The following is a 17,925-nucleotide window of genomic DNA, read 5'->3' as shown; positions in this document are numbered from 1 at the left end:
GGAGAAGGTGTATCTGTGGAGTTGAGGTGTATGAATTATAGAGGAATGTGTGTGTATCTGGGAGAAGGTGTATCTGTGGAGTTGAGGTGTATGAATTACAGAGGAATGTGTGTATCACGGCTCGTTGTGAGTAACACAACACAGTGCTCATTACAGTCACTCTCTCTCCCACAGGTCCATACCAAATCACCACGAGCCGGGTTGTCGCGACCTCCACCCCCACCTGGGCGCCCCTCCCCCCCTCATCTCCCCCAAACCCCTCCAGTCCCGCGACCATCCCCACCCCCCTCCCCCCACCACCCTGTGGAACCCCGCCTCCCTCATCGATACCGCCTCGGACTCACGACGCACCACCCACCACGACCCACCGGGTTTGGGCCACTACGACCTCAGCCGCTTGCCTCCCAAACTGGAGGATGGGCTCCGGAGGGGCAGGGACCGGGACGGGGGCCTGGAGAAGTACCACCCCCCTCTCCGAGGCCCCCCGGGGATGCCTGAGCCTAGTACCTTCCTGGCAGAGCTGGAGAAATCCACCCAGACCTTCTTCAGCCAGCAGAGGGCCTCGCTGTCCCTGCCCAGCCAGTACGGAGAGCTGGGGGGAGGGATGAAGAGCAGCGGGGCCCTGAAGAGCCTTCAGGGGCCCTCAGGGCTGGGGAGACAAAGCCAGGCCCATGGACACAGTCTGGGCCAGGGAATGGGGCCTGAGTCTGGCCTCATGTATGATGACTTTCTCCAGCAGCACCGTAGACCTGTCAGTAAACTGGACCTGGAGGAGAGGAGGAGGAGAGAGGCCAGGGAAAAAGGTGAAATATACCCTACTGCTGCTAAACCCATTGTTTCAGGCTTGTGTTTTATAGTTTAGTTGATTTTGTTTCGATGTTTAGTTTTTGTGTTATGTTGAAAATGCATTCCCAAGCTAAAAAGTCTAACTTGTGTAGAGATTCTGTTTTTGTGGTGTCAGTGTCAATACGTTCTGGTTGTGAAGTGGTAGTATGTACTGAAGTTGTAGGTTCTGTTTGTGTAGTGGTAGTATGTACTGAAGTTGTAGGTTCTGTTTGTGTAGTGGTAGTAGTATGTACTGAAGTTATAGGTTCTGTTTGTGTAGTGGTGGTATGTACTGAAGTTATAGGTTCTGTTTGTGTAGTGGTGGTAGTATGTACTGAAGTTGTAGGTTCTGTTTGTGTAGTGGTGGTAGTATGTACTGAAGTTATAGGTTCTGTTTGTGTAGTGGTGGTATGTACTGAAGTTGTAGGTTCTGTTTGTGTAGTGGTGGTATGTACTGAAGTTGTAGGTTCTGTTTGTGTAGTGGTAGTATGTACTGAAGTTGTAGGTTCTGTTTGTGTAGTGGTGGTAGTATGTACTGAAGTTGTAGGTTCTGTTTGTGTAGTGGTGGTAGTATGTACTGAAGTTGTAGGTTCTGTTTGTGTAGTGGTGGTAGTATGTACTGAAGTTGTAGGTTCTGTTTGTGTAGTGGTAGTATGTACTGAAGTTGTAGGTTCTGTTTGTGTAGTGGTGGTATGTACTGAAGTTGTAGGTTCTGTTTGTGTAGTGGTAGTATGTACTGAAGTTGTATGTTTTGTTTGTGTAGTGGTGGTAGTATGTACTGAAGTTGTAGGTTCTGTTTGTATAGTGGTAGTATGTACTGAAGTTGTAGGTTCTGTTTGTGTAGTGGTAGTATGTACTGAAGTTGTAGGTTCTGTTTGTGTAGTGGTGGTAGTATGTACTGAAGTTATAGGTTCTGTTTGTGTAGTGGTAGTATGTACTGAAGTTGTAGGTTCTGTTTGTGTAGTAGTAGTATGTACTGAAGTTGTAGGTTCTGTTTGTGTAGTGGTAGTATGTACTGAAGTTGTAGGTTCTGTTTGTGTAGTAGTAGTATGTACTGAAGTTGTAGGTTCTGTTTGTGTAGTGGTGGTAGTATGTACTGAAGTTGTAGGTTCTGTTTGTGTAGTGGTAGTATGTACTGAAGTTGTAGGTTCTGTTTGTGTAGTGGTGGTATGTACTGAAGTTGTAGGTTCTGTTTGTGTAGTGGTAGTATGTACTGAAGTTGTATGTTTTGTTTGTGTAGTGGTGGTAGTATGTACTGAAGTTGTAGGTTCTGTTTGTATAGTGGTAGTAGTATGTACTGAAGTTATAGGTTCTGTTTGTGTAGTGGTAGTATGTACTGAAGTTGTAGGTTCTGTTTGTGTAGTAGTAGTATGTACTGAAGTTGTAGGTTCTGTTTGTGTAGTGGTAGTATGTACTGAAGTTGTAGGTTCTGTTTGTGTAGTAGTAGTATGTACTGAAGTTGTAGGTTCTGTTTGTGTAGTGGTGGTAGTATGTACTGAAGTTGTAGGTTCTGTTTGTGTAGTGGTAGTATGTACTGAAGTTGTAGGTTCTGTTTGTGTAGTGGTAGTATGTACTGAAGTTGTAGGTTCTGTTTGTGTAGTGGTGGTAGTATGTACTGAAGTTGTAGGTTCTGTTTGTGTAGTGGTAGTATGTACTGAAGTTGTAGGTTATGTTTGTGTAGTGGTGGTAGTATGTACTGAAGTTGTAGGTTCTGTTTGTGTAGTGGTAGTATGTACTGAAGTTGTAGGTTATGTTTGTGTAGTGGTAGTAGTATGTACTGAAGTTGTAGGTTCTGTTTGTGTAGTGGTGGTAGTATGTACTGAAGTTGTAGGTTCTGTTTGTGTAGTGGTGGTAGTATGTACTGAAGTTGTAGGTTCTGTTTGTGTAGTGGTAGTATGTACTGACGTTATAGGTTCTGTTTGTGTAGTGGTGGTAGTATGTACTGAAGTTGTAGGTTCTGTTTGTGTAGTGGTAGTATGTACTGAAGTTGTAGGTTCTGTTTGTGTAGTGGTAGTAGTATGTACTGAAGTTGTAGGTTCTGTTTGTGTAGTGGTGGTAGTATGTACTGAAGTTGTAGGTTCTGTTTGTGTAGTGGTGGTAGTATGTACTGAAGTTGTAGGTTCTGTTTGTGTAGTGGTAGTATGTACTGAAGTTGTAGGTTCTGTTTGTGTAGTGGTGGTAGTATGTACTGAAGTTGTAGGTTCTGTTTGTGTAGTGGTAGTAGTATGTACTGAAGTTATAGGTTCTGTTTGTGTAGTGGTGGTAGTATGTACTGAAGTTGTAGGTTCTGTTTGTGTAGTGGTAGTAGTATGTACTGAAGTTGTAGGTTCTGTTTATGTAGTGGTGGTAGTATGTACTGAAGTTGTAGGTTCTGTTTGTTTAGTGGTGGTAGTATGTACTGAAGTTGTAGGTTCTGGTTGTGAAGTGGTAGTATGTACTGAAGTTGTAGGTTCTGTTTGTGTAGTGGTAGTATGTACTGAAGTTGTAGGTTCTGTTTGTGTAGTGGTGGTAGTATGTACTGAAGTTGTAGGTTCTGTTTGTGTAGTGGTGGTAGTATGTACTGAAGTTGTAGGTTCTGTTTGTGTAGTGGTGGTATGTACTGAAGTTGTAGGTTATGTTTGTTTAGTGGTGGTAGTATGTACTGAAGTTGTAGGTTCTGTTTGTGTAATGGTGGTAGTATGTACTGAAGTTGTAGGTTCTGTTTGTGTAGTGGTGGTATGTACTGAAGTTGTAGGTTCTGTTTGTGTAGTGGTGGTATGTACTGAAGTTGTAGGTTCTGTTTGTGTAGTGGTGGTATGTACTGAAGTTGTAGGTTCTGTTTGTGTAGTGGTGGTAGTATGTACTGAAGTTATAGGTTCTGTTTGTGTAGTGGTGGTAGTATGTACTGAAGTTGTATGTTCTGTTTGTGTAGTGGTGGTAGTATGTACTGAAGTTGTAGGTTCTGTTTGTGTAGTGGTGGTAGTATGTACTGAAGTTGTAGGTTCTGTTTGTGTAGTGGTAGTATGTACTGAAGTTGTAGGTTCTGTTTGTGTAGTGGTAGTAGTATGTACTGAAGTGATAGGTTCTGTTTGTGTAGTGGTAGTAGTATGTACTGAAGTTATAGGTTCTGTTTGTGTAGTGGTGGTAGTATGTACTGAAGTTGTAGGTTCTGTTTGTTTAGTGGTAGTATGTACTGAAGTTGTAGGTTCTGTTTGTGTAGTGGTGGTAGTATGTACTGAAGTTGTAGGTTCTGTTTGTGTAGTGGTAGTATGTATTGAAGTTGTAGGTTCTGTTTGTGTAGTGGTAGTAGTATGTACTGAAGTTATAGGTTCTGTTTGTGTAGTGGTAGTAGTATGTACTGAAGTTATAGGTTCTGTTTGTGTAGTGGTGGTAGTATGTACTGAAGTTGTAGGTTCTGTTTGTGTAGTGGTAGTAGTATGTACTGAAGTTGTAGGTTCTGTTTGTGTAGTGGTAGTATGTTCTGAAGTTGTAGGTTCTGTTTGTGTAGTGGTAGTAGTATGTACTGAAGTTATAGGTTCTGTTTGTGTAGTGGTGGTAGTATGTACTGAAGTTGTAGGTTCTGTTTGTGTAGTGGTAGTATGTACTGAAGTTGTAGGTTCTGTTTGTGTAGTGGTAGTAGTATGTACTGAAGTTGTAGGTTCTGTTTGTGTAGTGGTAGTAGTATGTACTGAAGTTATAGGTTCTGTTTGTGTAGTGGTGGTAGTATGTACTGAAGTTATAGGTTCTGTTTGTGTAGTTGTGGTAGTATGTACTGAAGTTGTAGGTTCTGTTTGTGTAGTGGTAGTAGTATGTACTGAAGTTATAGGTTCTGTTTGTGTAGTGGTAGTATGTACTGAAGTTGTAGGTTCTGTTTGTGTAGTGGTAGTAATATGTACTGAAGTTGTTGGTTCTGTTTGTGTAGTGGTGGTAGTATGTACTGAAGTTATAGGTTCTGTTTGTGTAGTGGTGGTAGTATGTACTGAAGTTGTAGGTTCTGTTTTTGTAGTGGTAGTATGTACTGAAGTTGTAGGTTCTGTTTGTGTAGTGGTGGTAGTATGTACTGAAATTGTAGGTTCTGTTTGTGTAGTGGTGGTATGTACTGAAGTTGCAGGTTCTGGTTGTGTAGTGGTGGTAGTATGTACTGAAGTTATAGGTTCTGTTTGTGTAGTGGTGGTAGTATGTACTGAAGTTGTAGGTTCTGTTTGTGTAGTGGTAGTATGTACTGAAGTTATAGGTTCTGTTTGTGTAGTGGTAGTAGTATGTACTGAAGTTATAGGTTCTGTTTGTGTAGTGGTGGTAGTATGTACTGAAGTTGTAGGTTCTGTTTGTGTAGTGGTAGTATGTACTGAAGTTGTAGGTTCTGTTTGTGTAGTGGTAGTAGTATGTACTGAAGTTGTAAGTTCTGTTTGTGTAGTGGTAGTATGTTCTGAAGTTGTAGGTTCTGTTTGTGTAGTGGTAGTAGTATGTACTGAAGTTATAGGTTCTGTTTGTGTAGTGGTAGTAGTATGTACTGAAGTTGTAGGTTCTGTTTGTGTAGTGGTGGTAGTATGTACTGAAGTTGTAGGTTCTGTTTGTGTAGTGGTAGTAGTATGTACTGAAGTTATAGGTTCTGTTTGTGTAGTGGTGGTAGTATGTACTGAAGTTATAGGTTCTGTTTGTGTAGTGGTGGTAGTATGTACTGAAGTTGTAGGTTCTGTTTGTGTAGTGGTAGTAGTATGTACTGAAGTTATAGGTTCTGTTTGTGTAGTGGTGGTAGTATGTACTGAAGTTATAGGTTCTGTTTGTGTAGTGGTGGTAGTATGTACTGAAGTTGTAGGTTCTGTTTTTGTAGTGGTAGTATGTACTGAAGTTGTAGGTTCTGTTTGTGTAGTGGTGGTAGTATGTACTGAAGTTGTAGGTTCTGTTTGTGTAGTGGTGGTATGTACTGAAGTTGTAGGTTCTGGTTGTGTAGTGGTGGTAGTATGTACTGAAGTTATAGGTTCTGTTTGTGTAGTGGTGGTAGTATGTACTGAAGTTGTAGGTTATGTTTGTGTGGTGGTGGTAGTATGTACTGAAGTTATAGGTTCTGTTTGTGTAGTGGTAGTAGTATGTACTGAAGTTATAGGTTCTGTTTGTGTAGTGGTGGTAGTATGTACTGAAGTTGTAGGTTCTGTTTGTGTAGTGGTAGTATGTACTGAAGTTGTAGGTTCTGTTTGTGTAGTGGTAGTAGTATGTACTGAAGTTGTAAGTTCTGTTTGTGTAGTGGTAGTATGTTCTGAAGTTGTAGGTTCTGTTTGTGTAGTGGTAGTAGTATGTACTGAAGTTATAGGTTCTGTTTGTGTAGTGGTGGTAGTATGTACTGAAGTTGTAGGTTCTGTTTGTGTAGTGGTGGTAGTATGTACTGAAGTTGTAGGTTCTGTTTGTGTAGTGGTAGTAGTATGTACTGAAGTTGTAGGTTCTGTTTGTGTAGTGGTAGTAGTATGTACTGAAGTTGTAGGTTCTGTTTGTGTAGTGGTGGTAGTATGTACTGAAGTTGTAGGTTCTGTTTGTGTAGTGGTAGTATGTACTGAAGTTGTAGGTTCTGTTTGTGTAGTGGTGGTAGGATGTACTGAAGTTATAGGTTCTGTTTGTGTAGTGGTGGTAGAATGTACTGAAGTTGTAGGTTCTGTTTGTGTAGTGGTAGTAGTATGTACTGAAGTTGTAGGTTCTGTTTATGTAGTGGTGGTAGTATGTACTGAAGTTGTAGGTTCTGTTTGTTTAGTGGTGGTAGTATGTACTGAAGTTGTAGGTTCTGGTTGTGAAGTGGTAGTATGTACTGAAGTTGTAGGTTCTGTTTGTGTAGTGGTAGTATGTACTGAAGTTGTAGGTTCTGTTTGTGTAGTGGTGGTAGTATGTACTGAAGTTGTAGGTTATGTTTGTTTAGTGGTGGTAGTATGTACTGAAGTTGTAGGTTCTGTTTGTGTAATGGTGGTAGTATGTACTGAAGTTGTAGGTTCTGTTTGTGTAGTGGTGGTATGTACTGAAGTTGTAGGTTCTGTTTGTGTAGTGGTGGTATGTACTGAAGTTGTAGGTTCTGTTTGTGTAGTGGTGGTATGTACTGAAGTTGTAGGTTCTGTTTGTGTAGTGGTGGTAGTATGTACTGAAGTCATAGGTTCTGTTTGTGTAGTGGTGGTAGTATGTACTGAAGTTGTATGTTCTGTTTGTGTAGTGGTGGTAGTATGTACTGAAGTTGTAGGTTCTGTTTGTGTAGTGGTGGTAGTATGTACTGAAGTTGTAGGTTCTGTTTGTGTAGTGGTAGTATGTACTGAAGTTGTAGGTTCTGTTTGTGTAGTGGTGGTAGTATGTACTGAAGTTGTAGGTTCTGTTTGTGTAGTGGTAGTATGTACTGAAGTTGTAGGTTCTGTTTGTGTAGTGGTAGTATGTACTGAAGTTGTAGGTTCTGTTTGTGTAGTGGTGGTAGTATGTACTGAAGTTATAGGTTCTGTTTGTGTAGTGGTGGTAGTATGTACTGAAGTTATAGGTTCTGTTTGTGTAGTGGTGGTAGTATGTACTGAAGTTGTATGTTCTGTTTGTGTAGTGGTGGTAGTATGTACTGAAGTTGTAGGTTCTGTTTGTGTAGTGGTGGTAGTATGTACTGAAGTTGTAGGTTCTGTTTGTGTAGTGGTAGTAGTATGTACTGAAGTTATAGGTTCTGTTTGTGTAGTGGTAGTAGTATGTACTGAAGTTATAGGTTCTGTTTGTGTAGTGGTGGTAGTATGTACTGAAGTTGTAGGTTCTGTTTGTGTAGTGGTAGTAGTATGTACTGAAGTTGTAGGTTCTGTTTGTGTAGTGGTAGTATGTTCTGAAGTTGTAGGTTCTGTTTGTGTAGTGGTAGTAGTATGTACTGAAGTTATAGGTTCTGTTTGTGTAGTGGTGGTAGTATGTACTGAAGTTGTAGGTTCTGTTTGTGTAGTGGTAGTATGTACTGAAGTTGTAGGTTCTGTTTGTGTAGTGGTAGTAGTATGTACTGAAGTTGTAGGTTCTGTTTGTGTAGTGGTAGTAGTATGTACTGAAGTTATAGGTTCTGTTTGTGTAGTGGTAGTAGTATGTACTGAAGTTGTAGGTTCTGTTTGTGTAGTGGTAGTATGTACTGAAGTTGTAGGTTCTGTTTGTGTAGTGGTGGTAGTATGTACTGAAGTTGTAGGTTCTGTTTGTGTAGTGGTAGTATGTACTGAAGTTGTAGGTTCTGTTTGTGTAGTGGTAGTATGTATTGAAGTTGTAGGTTCTGTTTGTGTAGTGGTAGTATGTACTGAAGTTGTAGGTTCTGTTTGTGTAGTGGTAGTATGTACTGAAGTTGTAGGTTATGTTTGTGTAGTGGTAGTATGTACTGAAGTTGTAGGTTCTGTTTGTGTAGTGGTGGTAGTATGTACTGAAGTTGTTGGTTCTGTTTGTGTAGTGGTGGTAGTATGTACTGAAGTTGTAGGTTCTGTTTGTGTAGTGGTAGTATGTACTGAAGTTGTAGGTTCTGTTTGTGTAGTGGTAGTATGTACTGAAGTTGTAGGTTCTGTTTGTGTAGTGGTGGTAGTATGTACTGAAGTTATAGGTTCTGTTTGTGTAGTGGTGGTAGTATGTACTGAAGTTATAGGTTCTGTTTGTGTAGTGGTGGTAGTATGTACTGAAGTTGTATGTTCTGTTTGTGTAGTGGTGGTAGTATGTACTGAAGTTGTAGGTTCTGTTTGTGTAGTGGTGGTAGTATGTACTGAAGTTGTAGGTTCTGTTTGTGTAGTGGTAGTAGTATGTACTGAAGTTATAGGTTCTGTTTGTGTAGTGGTAGTAGTATGTACTGAAGTTATAGGTTCTGTTTGTGTAGTGGTGGTAGTATGTACTGAAGTTGTAGGTTCTGTTTGTGTAGTGGTAGTAGTATGTACTGAAGTTGTAGGTTCTGTTTGTGTAGTGGTAGTATGTTCTGAAGTTGTAGGTTCTGTTTGTGTAGTGGTAGTAGTATGTACTGAAGTTATAGGTTCTGTTTGTGTAGTGGTGGTAGTATGTACTGAAGTTGTAGGTTCTGTTTGTGTAGTGGTAGTATGTACTGAAGTTGTAGGTTCTGTTTGTGTAGTGGTAGTAGTATGTACTGAAGTTGTAGGTTCTGTTTGTGTAGTGGTAGTAGTATGTACTGAAGTTATAGGTTCTGTTTGTGTAGTGGTAGTAGTATGTACTGAAGTTGTAGGTTCTGTTTGTGTAGTGGTAGTATGTACTGAAGTTGTAGGTTCTGTTTGTGTAGTGGTGGTAGTATGTACTGAAGTTGTAGGTTCTGTTTGTGTAGTGGTAGTATGTACTGAAGTTGTAGGTTCTGTTTGTGTAGTGGTAGTATGTATTGAAGTTGTAGGTTCTGTTTGTGTAGTGGTAGTATGTACTGAAGTTGTAGGTTCTGTTTGTGTAGTGGTAGTATGTACTGAAGTTGTAGGTTATGTTTGTGTAGTGGTAGTATGTACTGAAGTTGTAGGTTCTGTTTGTGTAGTGGTGGTAGTATGTACTGAAGTTGTAGGTTCTGTTTGTGTAGTGGTGGTAGTATGTACTGAAGTTATAGGTTCTGTTTGTGTAGTGGTGGTAGTATGTACTGAAGTTGTAGGTTCTGTTTGTGTAGTGGTAGTAGTATGTACTGAAGTTATAGGTTCTGTTTGTGTAGTGGTGGTAGTATGTACTGAAGTTATAGGTTCTGTTTGTGTAGTGGTGGTAGTATGTACTGAAGTTGTAGGTTCTGTTTGTGTAGTGGTAGTATGTACTGAAGTTGTAGGTTCTGTTTGTGTAGTGGTGGTAGTATGTACTGAAGTTGTAGGTTCTGTTTGTGTAGTGGTGGTATGTACTGAAGTTGTAGGTTCTGGTTGTGTAGTGGTGGTAGTATGTACTGAAGTTATAGGTTCTGTTTGTGTAGTGGTGGTAGTATGTACTGAAGTTGTAGGTTATGATTGTGTGGTGGTGGTAGTATGTACTGAAGTTGTAGGTTCTATTTGTGTAGTGGTGGTAGTATGTACTGAAGTTGTAGGTTGTGTTTGTGTAGTGGTGGTAGTATGTACTGAAGTTGTAGGTTCTATTTGTGTAGTGGTAGTATGTACTGAAGTTGTAGGTTCTGTTTGTGTAGTGGTAGTATGTACTGAAGTTGTAGGTTCTGTTTGTGTAGTGGTAGTAGTATGTACTGAAGTTGTAGGTTCTGTTTGTGTAGTGGTGGTAGTATGTACTGAAGTTGTAGGTTCTGTTTGTGTAGTGGTGGTAGTATGTACTGAAGTTGTAGGTTCTGTTTGTGTAGTGGTAGTATGTACTGAAGTTGTAGGTTCTGTTTGTGTAGTGGTGGTAGTATGTACTGAAGTTGTAGGTTCTGTTTGTGTAGTGGTGGTAGTATGTACTGAAGTTGTAGGTTATGTTTGTGTAGTGGTGGTAGTATGTACTGAAGTTGTATAGTCTGTTTGTGTAGTGGTGGTAGTATGTACTGAAGTTGTAGGTTCTGTTTGTGTAGTGATAGTAGTATGTACTGAAGTTGTAGGTTCTGTTTGTGTAGTGGTAGTATGTACTGAAGTTGTAGGTTATGTTTGTGTAGTGGTGGTAGTATGTACTGAAGTTGTAGGTTATGTTTGTGTAGTGGTGGTAGTATGTACTGAAGTTGTAGGTTATGTTTGTGTAGTGGTAGTATGTACTGAAGTTGTAGGTTCTGTTTGTGTAGTGGTAGTATGTACTGAAGTTATAGGTTCAGTTTGTGTAGTGGTGGTAGTATGTACTGAAGTTATAGGTTCTGTTTGTGTAGTGGTAGTAGTATGTACTGAAGTTGTAGGTTCTGTTTGTGTAGTGGTAGTGTGTACTGAAGTTATAGGTTCTGTTTGTGTAGTGGTGGTAGTATGTACTGAAGTTGTAGGTTCTGTTTGTGTAGTGGTAGTATGTACTGAAGTTGTAGGTTCTGTTTGTGTAGTGGTGGTAGTATGTACTGAAGTTGTAGGTTCTGTTTGTGTAGTGGTGGTAGTATGTACTGAAGTTTTAGGTTCTGTTTGTGTAGTGGTAGTAGTATGTACTGAAGTTATAGGTTCTGTTTGTGTAGTGGTAGTAGTATGTACTGAAGTTATAGGTTCTGTTTGTGTAGTGGTGGTAGTATGTACTGAAGTTGTAGGTTCTGTTTGTGTAGTGGTAGTATGTACTGAAGTTGTAGGTTCTGTTTGTGTAGTGGTAGTAGTATGTACTGAAGTTGTAGGTTCTGTTTGTGTAGTGGTAGTATGTTCTGAAGTTGTAGGTTCTGTTTGTGTAGTGGTAGTAGTATGTACTGAAGTTATAGGTTCTGTTTGTGTAGTGGTGGTAGTATGTACTGAAGTTGTAGGTTCTGTTTGTGTAGTGGTGGTAGTATGTACTGAAGTTGTAGGTTCTGTTTGTGTAGTGGTGGTAGTATGTACTGAAATTATAGGTTCTGTTTGTGTAGTGGTGGTAGTATGTACTGGAGTTATAGGTTCTGTTTGTGTAATGGTAGTATGTACTGAAGTTGTAGGTTCTGTTTGTGTAGTGGTAGTATGTACTGAAGTTGTAGGTTCTGTTTGTGTAGTGGTAGTAGTATGTACTGAAGTTGTAGGTTCTGTTTGTGTAGTGGTGGTAGTATGTACTGAAGTTGTAGGTTCTGTTTGTGTAGTGGTGGTAGTATGTACTGAAGTTGTAGGTTCTGTTTGTGTAGTGGTAGTATGTACTGAAGTTGTAGGTTCTGTTTGTGTAGTGGTGGTAGTATGTACTGAAGTTGTAGGTTCTGTTTGTGTAGTGGTGGTAGTATGTACTGAAGTTGTAGGTTATGTTTGTGTAGTGGTGGTAGTATGTACTGAAGTTGTAGGTTCTGTTTGTGTAGTGGTAGTATGTACTGAAGTTGTAGGTTCTGTTTGTGTAGTGGTGGTAGTATGTACTGAAGTTGTAGGTTCTGTTTGTGTAGTGGTGGTAGTATGTACTGAAGTTGTAGGTTATGTTTGTGTAGTGGTGGTAGTATGTACTGAAGTTGTATAGTCTGTTTGTGTAGTGGTGGTAGTATGTACTGAAGTTGTAGGTTCTGTTTGTGTAGTGATAGTAGTATGTACTGAAGTTGTAGGTTCTGTTTGTGTAGTGGTAGTATGTACTGAAGTTGTAGGTTATGTTTGTGTAGTGGTGGTAGTATGTACTGAAGTTGTAGGTTATGTTTGTGTAGTGGTGGTAGTATGTACTGAAGTTATAGGTTCAGTTTGTGTAGTGGTGGTAGTATGTACTGAAGTTATAGGTTCTGTTTGTGTAGTGGTAGTAGTATGTACTGAAGTTGTAGGTTCTGTTTGTGTAGTGGTAGTGTGTACTGAAGTTATAGGTTCTGTTTGTGTAGTGGTGGTAGTATGTACTGAAGTTGTAGGTTCTGTTTGTGTAGTGGTAGTATGTACTGAAGTTGTAGGTTCTGTTTGTGTAGTGGTGGTAGTATGTACTGAAGTTGTAGGTTCTGTTTGTGTAGTGGTGGTAGTATGTACTGAAGTTTTAGGTTCTGTTTGTGTAGTGGTAGTAGTATGTACTGAAGTTATAGGTTCTGTTTGTGTAGTGGTAGTAGTATGTACTGAAGTTATAGGTTCTGTTTGTGTAGTGGTGGTAGTATGTACTGAAGTTGTAGGTTCTGTTTGTGTAGTGGTAGTATGTACTGAAGTTGTAGGTTCTGTTTGTGTAGTGGTAGTAGTATGTACTGAAGTTGTAGGTTCTGTTTGTGTAGTGGTAGTATGTTCTGAAGTTGTAGGTTCTGTTTGTGTAGTGGTAGTAGTATGTACTGAAGTTATAGGTTCTGTTTGTGTAGTGGTGGTAGTATGTACTGAAGTTGTAGGTTCTGTTTGTGTAGTGGTGGTAGTATGTACTGAAGTTGTAGGTTCTGTTTGTGTAGTGGTGGTAGTATGTACTGAAATTATAGGTTCTGTTTGTGTAGTGGTGGTAGTATGTACTGGAGTTATAGGTTCTGTTTGTGTAATGGTAGTATGTACTGAAGTTGTAGGTTCTGTTTGTGTAGTGGTAGTATGTACTGAAGTTGTAGGTTCTGTTTGTGTAGTGGTAGTAGTATGTACTGAAGTTGTAGGTTCTGTTTGTGTAGTGGTGGTAGTATGTACTGAAGTTGTAGGTTCTGTTTGTGTAGTGGTGGTAGTATGTACTGAAGTTGTAGGTTCTGTTTGTGTAGTGGTAGTATGTACTGAAGTTGTAGGTTCTGTTTGTGTAGTGGTGGTAGTATGTACTGAAGTTGTAGGTTCTGTTTGTGTAGTGGTGGTAGTATGTACTGAAGTTGTAGGTTATGTTTGTGTAGTGGTGGTAGTATGTACTGAAGTTGTAGGTTCTGTTTGTGTAGTGGTAGTATGTACTGAAGTTGTAGGTTCTGTTTGTGTAGTGGTGGTAGTATGTACTGAAGTTGTAGATTCTGTTTGTGTAGTGGTGGTAGTATGTACTGAAGTTGTAGGTTATGTTTGTGTAGTGGTGGTAGTATGTACTGAAGTTGTATAGTCTGTTTGTGTAGTGGTGGTAGTATGTACTGAAGTTGTAGGTTCTGTTTGTGTAGTGATAGTAGTATGTACTGAAGTTGTAGGTTCTGTTTGTGTAGTGGTAGTATGTACTGAAGTTGTAGGTTATGTTTGTGTAGTGGTGGTAGTATGTACTGAAGTTGTAGGTTATGTTTGTGTAGTGGTGGTAGTATGTACTGAAGTTGTAGGTTATGTTTGTGTAGTGGTAGTATGTACTGAAGTTGTAGGTTCTGTTTGTGTAGTGGTAGTATGTACTGAAGTTATAGGTTCAGTTTGTGTAGTGGTGGTAGTATGTACTGAAGTTATAGGTTCTGTTTGTGTAGTGGTAGTAGTATGTACTGAAGTTGTAGGTTCTGTTTGTGTAGTGGTGGTAGTATGTACTGAAGTTGTAGGTTCTGTTTGTGTAGTGGTAGTGTGTACTGAAGTTATAGGTTCTGTTTGTGTAGTGGTGGTAGTATGTACTGAAGTTGTAGGTTCTGTTTGTGTAGTGGTAGTATGTACTGAAGTTGTAGGTTCTGTTTGTGTAGTGGTGGTAGTATGTACTGAAGTTGTAGGTTCTGTTTGTGTAGTGGTGGTAGTATGTACTGAAGTTTTAGGTTCTGTTTGTGTAGTGGTAGTAGTATGTACTGAAGTTATAGGTTCTGTTTGTGTAGTGGTAGTAGTATGTACTGAAGTTATAGGTTCTGTTTGTGTAGTGGTGGTAGTATGTACTGAAGTTGTAGGTTCTGTTTGTGTAGTGGTAGTATGTACTGAAGTTGTAGGTTCTGTTTGTGTAGTGGTAGTAGTATGTACTGAAGTTGTAGGTTCTGTTTGTGTAGTGGTAGTATGTTCTGAAGTTGTAGGTTCTGTTTGTGTAGTGGTAGTAGTATGTACTGAAGTTATAGGTTCTGTTTGTGTAGTGGTGGTAGTATGTACTGAAGTTGTAGGTTCTGTTTGTGTAGTGGTGGTAGTATGTACTGAAGTTGTAGGTTCTGTTTGTGTAGTGGTGGTAGTATGTACTGAAATTATAGGTTCTGTTTGTGTAGTGGTGGTAGTATGTACTGGAGTTATAGGTTCTGTTTGTGTAATGGTAGTATGTACTGAAGTTGTAGGTTCTGTTTGTGTAGTGGTGGTAGTATGTACTGAAGTTATAGGTTCTGTTTGTGTAGTGGTGGTAGTACGTACTGAAGTTGTAGGTTCTGTTTATGTAGTGGTGGTAGTATGTACTGAAGTTGTAGGTTCTGTTTGTTTAGTGGTGGTAGTATGTACTGAAGTTGTAGGTTCTGGTTGTGAAGTGGTAGTATGTACTGAAGTTGTAGGTTCTGTTTGTGTAGTGGTAGTATGTACTGAAGTTGTAGGTTCTGTTTGTGTAGTGGTGGTAGTATGTACTGAAGTTGTAGGTTATGTTTGTTTAGTGGTGGTAGTATGTACTGAAGTTGTAGGTTCTGTTTGTGTAGTGGTAGTAGTATGTACTGAAGTTGTAGGTTCTGTTTGTGTAGTGGTAGTATGTACTGAAGTTGTAGGTTCTGTTTGTGTAGTGGTGGTAGTATGTACTGAAGTTGTAGGTTCTGTTTGTGTAGTGGTGGTAGTATGTACTGAAGTTGTAGGTTCTGTTTGTGTAGTGGTGGTAGTATGTACTGAAGTTGTAGGTTCTGTTTGTGTAGTGGTGGTAGTATGTACTGAAGTTGTAGGTTCTGTTTGTGAAGTGTGGTAGTATGTACTGAAGTTGTAGGTTCTGTTTGTGTAGTGGTAGTATCTACTGAAGTTGTAGGTTCTGTTTGTGTATTGGTGGTAGTATGTACTGAAGTTGTAGGTTCTGTTTGTGTAGTGGTAGTATGTACTGAAGTTGTAGGTTCTGTTTGTGTAGTGGTGGTAGTATGTACTGAAGTTGTAGGTTCTGTTTGTGTAGTGGTGGTAGTATGTACTGAAGTTGTAGGTTCTGTTTGTGTAGTGGTGGTAGTATGTACTGAAGTTGTAGGTTCTGTTTGTGTAGTGGTGGTAGTATCTACTGAAGATGTAGGTTCTGTTTGTGTATTGGTGGTAGTATGTACTGAAGTTGTAGGTTCTGTTTGTGTAGTGGTAGTATGTACTGAAGTTGTAGGTTCTGTTTGTGTAGTGGTGGTAGTATGTATTGAAGTTGTACGTTCTGTTTGTGTAGTGGTAGTAATATGTTCTGAAGTTGTAGGTTCTGTTTGTGTAGTGGTGGTAGTATGTACTGAAGTTGTAGGTTCTGTTTGTGTAGTGGTAGTATGTACTGAAGTTGTAGGTTCTGTTTGTGTAGTGGTGGTAGTATGTACTGAAGTTGTAGGTTCTGTTTGTGTAGTGGTGGTAGTATCTACTGAAGTTGTAGGTTCTGTTTGTGTAGTGGTGGTAGTATGTACTGAAGTTGTAGGTTCTGTTTGTGTAGTGGTAGTATGTACTGAAGTTGTAGGTTCTGTTTGTGTAGTGGTGGTAGTATGTACTGAAGTTGTAGGTTATGTTTGTTTAGTGGTGGTAGTATGTACTGAAGTTGTAGGTTCTGTTTGTGTAGTGGTAGTAGTATGTACTGAAGTTGTAGGTTCTGTTTGTGTAGTGGTAGTATGTACTGAAGTTGTAGGTTCTGTTTGTGTAGTGATAGTAGTATGTACTGAAGTTGTAGGTTCTGTTTGTGTAGTGGTAGTATGTACTGAAGTTGTAGGTTATGTTTGTGTAGTGGTGGTAGTATGTACTGAAGTTGTAGGTTATGTTTGTGTAGTGGTGGTAGTATGTACTGAAGTTGTAGGTTATGTTTGTGTAGTGGTAGTATGTACTGAAGTTGTAGGTTCTGTTTGTGTAGTGGTAGTATGTACTGAAGTTATAGGTTCAGTTTGTGTAGTGGTGGTAGTATGTACTGAAGTTATAGGTTCTGTTTGTGTAGTGGTAGTAGTATGTACTGAAGTTGTAGGTTCTGTTTGTGTAGTGGTAGTGTGTACTGAAGTTATAGGTTCTGTTTGTGTAGTGGTGGTAGTATGTACTGAAGTTGTAGGTTCTGTTTGTGTAGTGGTAGTATGTACTGAAGTTGTAGGTTCTGTTTGTGTAGTGGTGGTAGTATGTACTGAAGTTGTAGGTTCTGTTTGTGTAGTGGTGGTAGTATGTACTGAAGTTTTAGGTTCTGTTTGTGTAGTGGTAGTAGTATGTACTGAAGTTATAGGTTCTGTTTGTGTAGTGGTAGTAGTATGTACTGAAGTTATAGGTTCTGTTTGTGTAGTGGTGGTAGTATGTACTGAAGTTGTAGGTTCTGTTTGTGTAGTGGTAGTATGTACTGAAGTTGTAGGTTCTGTTTGTGTAGTGGTAGTAGTATGTACTGAAGTTGTAGGTTCTGTTTGTGTAGTGGTAGTATGTTCTGAAGTTGTAGGTTCTGTTTGTGTAGTGGTAGTAGTATGTACTGAAGTTATAGGTTCTGTTTGTGTAGTGGTGGTAGTATGTACTGAAGTTGTAGGTTCTGTTTGTGTAGTGGTGGTAGTATGTACTGAAGTTGTAGGTTCTGTTTGTGTAGTGGTGGTAGTATGTACTGAAATTATAGGTTCTGTTTGTGTAGTGGTGGTAGTATGTACTGGAGTTATAGGTTCTGTTTGTGTAATGGTAGTATGTACTGAAGTTGTAGGTTCTGTTTGTGTAGTGGTGGTAGTATGTACTGAAGTTATAGGTTCTGTTTGTGTAGTGGTGGTAGTACGTACTGAAGTTGTAGGTTCTGTTTATGTAGTGGTGGTAGTATGTACTGAAGTTGTAGGTTCTGTTTGTTTAGTGGTGGTAGTATGTACTGAAGTTGTAGGTTCTGGTTGTGAAGTGGTAGTATGTACTGAAGTTGTAGGTTCTGTTTGTGTAGTGGTAGTATGTACTGAAGTTGTAGGTTCTGTTTGTGTAGTGGTGGTAGTATGTACTGAAGTTGTAGGTTATGTTTGTTTAGTGGTGGTAGTATGTACTGAAGTTGTAGGTTCTGTTTGTGTAGTGGTAGTAGTATGTACTGAAGTTGTAGGTTCTGTTTGTGTAGTGGTAGTATGTACTGAAGTTGTAGGTTCTGTTTGTGTAGTGGTGGTAGTATGTACTGAAGTTGTAGGTTCTGTTTGTGTAGTGGTGGTAGTATGTACTGAAGTTGTAGGTTCTGTTTGTGTAGTGGTGGTAGTATGTACTGAAGTTGTAGGTTCTGTTTGTGTAGTGGTGGTAGTATGTACTGAAGTTGTAGGTTCTGTTTGTGAAGTGTGGTAGTATGTACTGAAGTTGTAGGTTCTGTTTGTGTAGTGGTAGTATCTACTGAAGTTGTAGGTTCTGTTTGTGTATTGGTGGTAGTATGTACTGAAGTTGTAGGTTCTGTTTGTGTAGTGGTAGTATGTACTGAAGTTGTAGGTTCTGTTTGTGTAGTGGTGGTAGTATGTACTGAAGTTGTAGGTTCTGTTTGTGTAGTGGTGGTAGTATGTACTGAAGTTGTAGGTTCTGTTTGTGTAGTGGTGGTAGTATGTACTGAAGTTGTAGGTTCTGTTTGTGTAGTGGTGGTAGTATCTACTGAAGATGTAGGTTCTGTTTGTGTATTGGTGGTAGTATGTACTGAAGTTGTAGGTTCTGTTTGTGTAGTGGTAGTATGTACTGAAGTTGTAGGTTCTGTTTGTGTAGTGGTGGTAGTATGTATTGAAGTTGTACGTTCTGTTTG

At 39.6% G+C, this 17,925-nt stretch overlaps 2 protein-coding genes across 2 annotated transcripts in view; both read left to right on the top strand.

Moving 5' to 3' along the window:
• LOC106562196 (genetic suppressor element 1) overlaps nt 1–17,925 on the top strand; it is a 486,315-nt gene that overhangs the window by 392,587 nt on the left and 75,803 nt on the right. The window contains exon 10 of the mRNA XM_082957818.1: nt 175–803. Within this exon, the coding sequence (XP_082813944.1) occupies nt 175–803 (629 nt within the window). The remainder of the gene's footprint in view (nt 1–174; nt 804–17,925) is intronic.
• Nucleotides 904–17,925, top strand: part of LOC145858949 (uncharacterized) — a 55,672-nt gene continuing 38,650 nt past the window's right edge. The window contains exon 1 of the mRNA XM_082957611.1: nt 904–934. Coding sequence (XP_082813737.1) covers nt 904–934 — 31 coding nt within the window. The remainder of the gene's footprint in view (nt 935–17,925) is intronic.

Source organism: Salmo salar, chromosome 11 (assembly GCF_965601325.2).
Source record: "Salmo salar chromosome 11, fSalSal1, whole genome shotgun sequence".
NCBI classification, from domain to species: Eukaryota; Metazoa; Chordata; class Actinopteri; order Salmoniformes; family Salmonidae; genus Salmo; species Salmo salar.
This window is presented reverse-complemented; position numbering and strand designations above follow the sequence as displayed.